The sequence below is a fragment of the Mya arenaria genome, chromosome 14, assembly GCF_026914265.1.
Source record: "Mya arenaria isolate MELC-2E11 chromosome 14, ASM2691426v1".
In the NCBI taxonomy this organism is placed as follows: domain Eukaryota; kingdom Metazoa; phylum Mollusca; class Bivalvia; order Myida; family Myidae; genus Mya; species Mya arenaria.
Window position 1 is genome coordinate 42,521,382 of NC_069135.1, and position 8,096 is coordinate 42,529,477.

General features: G+C 34.0%; 1 protein-coding gene across 3 annotated transcripts; it reads left to right on the plus strand.

The window, feature by feature from the left end:
- The first annotated feature begins 2,015 nt into the window (after window positions 1–2,015).
- LOC128216938 (heat shock 70 kDa protein 12A-like) lies at window positions 2,016–7,828 on the plus strand. Of its 3 annotated transcripts, XM_052923664.1 has the most exons (9): window positions 2,016–2,146; window positions 2,228–2,366; window positions 3,412–3,563; window positions 3,678–3,755; window positions 4,041–4,182; window positions 5,188–5,338; window positions 5,438–5,572; window positions 5,710–5,920; window positions 6,114–7,828. In XM_052923664.1, exons 4-8 carry the CDS (start codon window positions 3,691–3,693, stop codon window positions 5,763–5,765), a joined length of 549 nt encoding a protein of 182 aa, XP_052779624.1. In that variant the 5' UTR covers window positions 2,016–2,146; window positions 2,228–2,366; window positions 3,412–3,563; window positions 3,678–3,690; the 3' UTR covers window positions 5,766–5,920; window positions 6,114–7,828. The 3 variants fall into 3 exon arrangements, with proteins under 3 accessions (XP_052779624.1, XP_052779625.1, XP_052779623.1); XM_052923665.1 differs by lacking the exon at window positions 2,228–2,366 and having other exon boundaries at window positions 2,074–2,146; XM_052923663.1 differs by lacking the exons at window positions 2,016–2,146; window positions 2,228–2,366; window positions 3,412–3,563; ... (2 more) ...; window positions 5,188–5,338; window positions 5,438–5,572 and having other exon boundaries at window positions 5,792–5,920.
- The last annotated feature ends 268 nt before the right edge of the window (window positions 7,829–8,096 follow it).

The window sequence follows — 8,096 nt, forward strand, 5'->3', positions numbered from 1 at the left end:
ATGAGGCTGCCCTTTCACAAATCCCACAATTCTAGGTGTCTGCCTATGTGATCCATAATGAATGAACAATGATGCTGCCGTTTCACGAATCTCACAATACTAGGTGGCTGTCAATGAGAACCAATGAATCAACAAGGCGGCTGCCGTTTCACAGGATATCATAAAACGAGGTGTCTGGGTATCAGGACCAATTGTTAAACAGTGAAGATGCTGTTTTTATGCTTTGGACGCGTTTTGTGCTTCCGGCGAATCACTCTCCAGAATGAATAATGGTTATTCATACAAATAAAGTGAAAAGTTGTTATTATTAAATGGATTGTTTTTATCCATCAGATTCAAAAGTTTAAACAACAGTTTATACATATTAAATGATTTCTACTCTTAAGTTGATTTAAACCAAGAATTGTAATGAATATTCAAGAGTAACATCGAAAATGATCAATTTAGATCAATTTAGTTTTTTGGCGCACAGTTAATTGTCATGTTCGAATTAATTCCTCTGTTATGAAATTTTTAAAATGATTTCTAGGGGCCGATTTCACGATCAATTTAAGACATAAATAATTTATTACACGACATCTAAAATAATATCTGAAAGATATATTAGAAAAGAGTTTGAGGGCATTTTCGCAAGATGAGGGTGTCTGCCAATGAGGGCATTTAAACAATGGTGAAACAATGAGGCAGCCGTTTAGCAGTATCTTACAAGAAAATGTGTCTGCTCATGAGAACCGATGATTAAACAATGAGACGCTGCTCAGGATATCAGAAGTCTAGGTGTCTGACAATCAGGCCAACTGGTTAAATACTGAGGCTGCTGTTTTGATATTTTTGACGCATTTTTAAGAAAATTATCTCAAAGAAAGTATTCTGATTATTTATACATGGCTTATAAATAGAATTGACTGTACCATTCATATCCAAATGTATAAACGTTCATATATATAAATAGTTACTGCCCATACTATGGTTTCACAAAAGTGTTCATGGTAGAGAGGCAGGCTGGTTTTCGATACGAAGGGGGAAAGTATGCAAACAAGACAACTTAATTTCGCGCGCACAGTTAATTTTCATGATCGTTGTGGCATTTTAGAATTGTTTCTTGTGACGAAAATTTACAGTGACATTTGGGAAGACCTTATTTATCACATTTTCCCTCACACACACGCACACGCACACGCACACACACACACAAACCCGCGAGCGCACACACACGCGCACACATGCTACAGTTAATACAAGTTTTGTACTAGGCGAATAGTGAAATGTTTGGAAATCTAAACGAGCTTTCTATAATGGATAAACACAAGCGTTGTTCGGTTTTTATTAGTTTTACTAAACAATTTGTTCTATGCAAACTGTTTGCAAGTAATTTTATTAAATTGATATAATCCTACAGATATAGAATCATTCGTTTTATAATTACAGTTCTTATTTTTTTCTATTGAAACAAGTATGGATTTTTTAAATGTATTTCCGACCTATTATCAGCCATATTATGCAAACCAATTCGTAAAATTAGCAGTTTTATTTTTGTTTTTAATTCTACACTATTTTGAACTTTTGTTTGTATTATTTGTATAAAAAACTATTTCATATTTAAAACTTACACCTTCCGCTCATCTCATAAATAACTTGGCACCATCTTTCCCCCAAAACCAGGCCAAAAACCTCAAGGAGTAAAATATTTTAGTGTTTCTCATTCACGTTTACTGTCATTTTACGTTCTCTTGTCTGTTTTCTGGCTGTTTGATCTTTAAGGGACGGATGTATGGTAGAACAACTAACTACTTGTAACCTTATGACCGTTGAAATTATAAAGTGAAAAAGACTAAATGAATATAATCATAAATACTAGCCTAAACTGCGCATGTAAATACTGACTTTTACAATCCTTAAATTAAATTTCGTCTTTCGTCAAAATGACATATTGGTTAATGAGGCTGTAATCTATTAGCTTAGCTCTACATTAAACGTACGCCTTGCTGTAGTCTTTGTTTACGAATATCGTTATCGTAGTATCGACATAATCCATTTACAATATATTACGCATTAGGACACGCTATCAAAACACTTAAGGCGAAACAGAAAGAGGAAGATCTTTATTTCGACAGAACATGTTAATTGGAATAAAACGGAATGTTTAGTAAGTTGTTTATATGTTGTTCCGTTTTAAAAATACAATACATTTAGTTATGTATAATTTAAAATGATTTTATTTATTAAGGCGCGATTTCTTGTTGCTGGGATTGATTTTGGAACATCATACTCCGGATGGTCCTATTCGTTTAAACACGAGTTTGAACTTGACCCAACAAAAGTCGCCACGAAGAATTGGCAAGGGGAACAACTTGTTTCTTCTAAAGGTATATTTTTACAATTTTAAATATTAAATCGCGAAAGGCAAATGCGCTACGATAAATCAAAGCAGAAATAATGTATATCGAAGCTTCCGCATCACGGCACTTTGCCAGGGAACAGCACATGTACATTATGCATAGCTGGCTGTCCCCTTTCTATGGGGTTTCTCGTCTAATAAGGGTCTAAATATTTCTAAATTTAAGCCGATGTATCAATATAATATCACATTATCAATTTTGACGCTCTTTTGGTATCAGGCCAACAGGAAAGGTTTTAAAAGCAACCAAAACTGGCATTCATTAAATCAAACTCATCAGACAAAGGCAAATCCAAGACTTAGCACCATAATTATATCGGAACGTTCAAATTTCCTTGAAACAAGTAAAACCGTTTAAATGTGTCATTCACACTTTTTATAATTTAAGTGTTAAAGCAGACATTATGTTGAATGTACGAGAAACATTTACTATGGTGTGCAGCTGTTACACGTTTATCACTGATATTTGAGATAATAACTTCCATAATATTATAAATCCATATTTCTAGCATACACAGCCACATATAAAAAAAGCAATTGCATCTCTTACGTACAGATTTCTTTTGTAGACGAAATGGTTACAATGCTTAACAAATGTAATCAATTTTGATTAGTTACAATTTTTTTGGCATATTTTAGTTTATAAAGTGTAGAAATGAAACTTTTATCACTCTGGATGACTTTGAAAAACGTTTGATTAAAACAACTTTCAACAGTGTTTTAAAACAAAGAACCTATTTAGATTACAAATACGCTTATAAAAAAGAAGAAACGTTTCCACTACTGACCCCCAAAAATGTTTTTTTTCCACAAGCATGCATGGGAAAGCAACGAAATAGTAAAGTCCAAAAGAAGGCCAAAAGTGTTACGGACTGTAAATGTGAAATCTGGAAACACAAAATATACAAATATGACCTCATGAACATTTTTCGGAAGAAACCAGTGATTGAATTTGAGTCACGCAGAAATGATTTCAATATGTTGTCCGTTGCTATAAAATTCGTGTATTTCAGCACCAACATGTGTCTTAATTGAACCCGACGGGAAGACGTTCTCTGCATTTGGATACGATGCTGAAACAAAGTATTCGGAATTAGCAGGAAACCCCACAGAATGTCAAAAATGGTATTTTTTCAAGAGATTCAAGATGAAATTATACAACAAGGTAACAAACCTTAATAGTTCATGTATTTGTCCTCTTCGTTTGCATTTTTTAAATTTCAAATATACGATACGATAGAATTGTGTAACATTTACTTTTTGTTTTGTCTTTGACCAGCAAATCAAGAGAAATGGAAATTGAAGACGAAACCGGTAAAAAGGGAAAGGCACATACAGTTTTCGCTATTGCTATACGGTATACTATTTTGTAAAGGTGCACATATATGCTTAACATTACTTAACTTGTATTCTGTGGCTCAAAAACAAAATACATGTTCTTTTTGTCATTTGAATTTTGTAATATAAAAGTATAATGAAAATCTTTAATCGATGTTGCTTTTGACTTGATTAGACTTTTGAACCGAAAACGATTTTCGTGCTTCCGAAATATTAATTGAACTATAATTTTGTCATTAGTAGCATTTCTCTCTAATGTTGCTTTTTCGCTTGTTCTTGTTGATATTTTTTCACATACTTCCAGTTACCTGAAAGATGACCTTTCAAGCATTATCAATGATCGCATCTCAGGGGTTTTCAAGCCTGATGAAATCGTCTGGGTTTTAACAGTACCGGCAATTTGGGATGATGGCGCTAAGCAGTTTATGAGAGAAGCGGCAGAGGAGGTAAAAATTCACATGTTACCTCATTTTGTTTTGAGATCGACATTGTGGTCACATGCTGTATATAAAATGTCACAGTCTCACTTAAGAGTCATTTGTCAAATCTTATTGTTTTTCGACTTGCCCGTGCGCTTGGGGTAAGAAATCATCTTGGCACGAACGTTCACGATATGAACATGGCGTGAGGCATGCAAGACCCATGTTTCTTCACGGTCCTATTAAGGGTTAATTTGTTATAATACCTTATTGTTTGGTCAAGAAACCATGTAGGTGAAATGTCAGGATCAAAATAAAAGATCATCTGTCAATTCATATACTTCGCCTTGTCCGAGCTGTTACAAAGTCGACCATGCGTTAGAGGAGTTCAAAACAAGGTTGCATTCACCATTTTCACCATGAAGAGTGTGTTCGTTTACCAATGCTGGATGGTAAAAGGTCAAGGCCACACTCCCATGTAATTGGTAAGATTTTCTTGTATCTTGGTAAGTTTGCAATCACTGTCTTGCATAGCCAAGAGGTGTTTTTTCAATGTCATTTTATGTAAAAAAACACAATGCCAATGAAGTAAAATATCATCTTCAAAGCAGTATCAAAGCCACGGTCTAAAAGGACAAGTAAAAAGAAACAGCCTGTTTTTATTTATCTAAACAAAATCATATGTCAATGATTGTTAGTGTTATGGGCTTATATGGTCAGAAGACAATGTACTAGAGTATCTTCCGGACAATAATGTACAGTTTATTGTAACACTGTTTACTTTTTATTTAAACTCCTTTGAACATCATTTCAAATAAGTTAATTTCTGGTATTAATTAGTTGATCATATTTAATGACGTTTTATATTTTCAAAATATTGGCACTTTCACAATAACTCAAGCACTGAAATAACAGTACTTCGTCATTTTTTTAAAAAAAATGAAAAGAATGTCTATGTAGAGCTAAGCATGGGTGGGAAAATAATAAACGTAATCTTTATTAATAATGTTTTTTTATATAATGTTTTAAAAGGCTGGGATTCCATCAGACAAGCTGACCATTGTGCTTGAGCCGGAGTCTGCGTCCATTTATTGTCGGCATTTGCCATTAGAAAGAAGTGGTGGAGAGCATGCGTTGTCCACATTTAAAAGTAGAAGCAGGATCTTAGTTGTCGATGCAGGAGGTACGTTTGTATTTTTTCACACTTAAATCTGCATTTATTTTATACTTGCATATGTGATAGGGCAATTCTTGAGGCAATTGGGTAATTAATGCTTTTCAGGCGGCACTGTTGATATAGCTGTACAAGAGGTAACTTTTAATGGGGCTATGAAAAACATCTACAAAGCCAGTGGTGGTGATTGGGGAGGAACGAAAGTGGACGATGCATATACAAAATTTCTAGCTGATGTTGTTGGTATGCAATGTTTTTCTTAAGTTTTAATCTAAAATGTATGTATATATTAGTTTAATTAACCACGAGGAAGCAGTATTCCTTATACTCAAAAACGTTTCATATACAGAAACTTACAAAAGTAGTCATGAATGTTTCAGGAAGTGAGACATTGCTGGAGTACAGAAGAACACACATGGAAGACTACCTATTTTGATAAGGGATTTCGAGGTGAAAAAAAGAGCTGTCAACCCATTAAAGAGCGATAATGTCGTGACGTTCAGAATCTCTGTAACCTTTCTAGAAATTATGCAGAAAATTACGGGCAAGACTTTAAAGGATCTTCTAAAAGGTTTAACACATTCAAACCAGGTCAGTACTATTACATAGTGTCCTTTCGTGATAAAAAGAACAACAACAATACTGCCCGGTTTACTGTACGCAATTTAAAACAATGGTTGAATATATTTTTTCTTATTTTTGGTCGAATTTTACAAGTCGCTTATCGCATACTATATGCTCACTATATTTTCATTGTATTTCGAACGTAGTTATATTATTTTAGGTATCCTTATCTGGTGACAAATTAAAGTTCGAAATTGGGTTCATAGTGACATTTTTCAAGCCACAGATAGACGCCATCGTTAATCAAGTCACCCGATTGGTAGAGCGGCAAAATGATAGTGGGATCGAAGCCATTGTTTTAGTTGGAGGATTTTCGAAGTGTCCTTTACTCCAGCAAGCTATAAAGTCAAACTTTTTAAAACAAAAAATCATCGTTCCAAACGATGGTGATCTTGCTGTCCTGAAAGGCCCCGTAATATTTGGACACAAACCAGAGTTGATATCCCAGCGAGTGAGCAAGTACACATATGGTGTAAAAGTAATGTTCCCTTTTATTGAAAATGTTCACAAAGAATCTTACAAAGTAATAGGTGAAGATGGAAAGGCTCGATGCAAAAACACGTTTAGCAAACACATTACATCTGGAGAGTGCCTCGACGTTGGTGAAGCACAGGTTAGACAAGTATACACACCAACGACTTCAAGGCAAACAGATTTACCCTTTGGTGTGTATTACACTCATGATAAAAATCCAATGTACACGACAGACGACGGATGCCACTGTGCTGGCACACTTACCGTTCCCATTGAAGAAAGTGGTTATGATCGAGATGTCGAGGTGAGGATGATTTACGGAGGTACGGAGATAGAAGTTGAGACCACTGAGGTTGCCACGGGGAAAGTGCATCGCATTAAAGTTGATTTTTTGAGCTAAACTTTTAGAAAAAGTTCTTATCATTTGGTATTTTAAAATATCCTTTAAACTGGAACTCTAACATTTTTTTGTGTATTTTAATCTTAATATTTTTCATTTAAAAGATGTTCGAGAAGAAAGAAATGGTCATTTTTAGATGTGTTTTTTATCCAATCGGATTTATTTGACAATAAACGTGTGAAGGACATGTCATAGACCATGCGACGGCTTTATAAAGATCGTTTGCGATGACTTTATAAAGATCGTTTGCGATGACTTTATAAAGATCGTTTGCGATGACTTTATAAAGATCGTTTGCGATGACTTTATAAAGATCGTTTGCGACGGCTTTATAAAGATCGTTTGCGATGACTTTAAATGACGTCACAATAACGCGGAAAAAGATCAACCACTTGAAATCACTTTAAAACGTAAATTTGAAACACTTCTTGTACCAATATATTTAAGTTATAATAAACTTACACTTTTAAAAATGTTGACCTGCAGACACAATACAACCAATAACAAGATCAATAGCATTCATGTATATTGTTATGCAATAATTACGATCCGAACATATCCGAAGATGTTGCGTTCATCGATTGATGGACGCAATTGCCGAAAGGCAGTTCATTTAAGGAATGGAAGTTGAGGTGTAAATATTGGTGGGTGACTTGAATATTGTTCTTTGTAGATACTCTCAACTTCAATAAACAATGTTCGAAGCGGATCTGCTTTACAAATATATAAATTATATAGGGGCTTATATGTGTACATGTACGTTGCATTATTTCGAATGATGTGTGTTAATACATTTATTTATACATTTATTTCGAAAATATTCTTTATGCACATATCAGTGTATCGATTTAAATCTTATTTATTATATTATTGTGTGTTAATTAATTGCTAACAAATGATTGATAACATTTTAGAAATGATATAACTATTGATTTATTGTCTTTATCCCGTTACGTGTTTTCACGTTTCCATTCATATATTTCTCTTAACATTTCTGTACATGCCGGTTTGATTTAAATATAAATAAAAATGACACGGTTAAAATAAATGAGAGGTCTTTAAGTAAGGTGAAGTGAACACCATTTGGTGTAGATGCGTTAATTTCTGTATTAAATAGAGCAGAAAAGCAACACTGGATAAAATATTGCTGAATCTTTACATCAGGTAAATTTAGATCGAGTCCAAGATCATTCTTTATGCAATTGTAAAAGAACGTTATTTTCGCCAAACGGGTTGATTGGTGCAAATGTTAAACTCTTTTGAACTCTT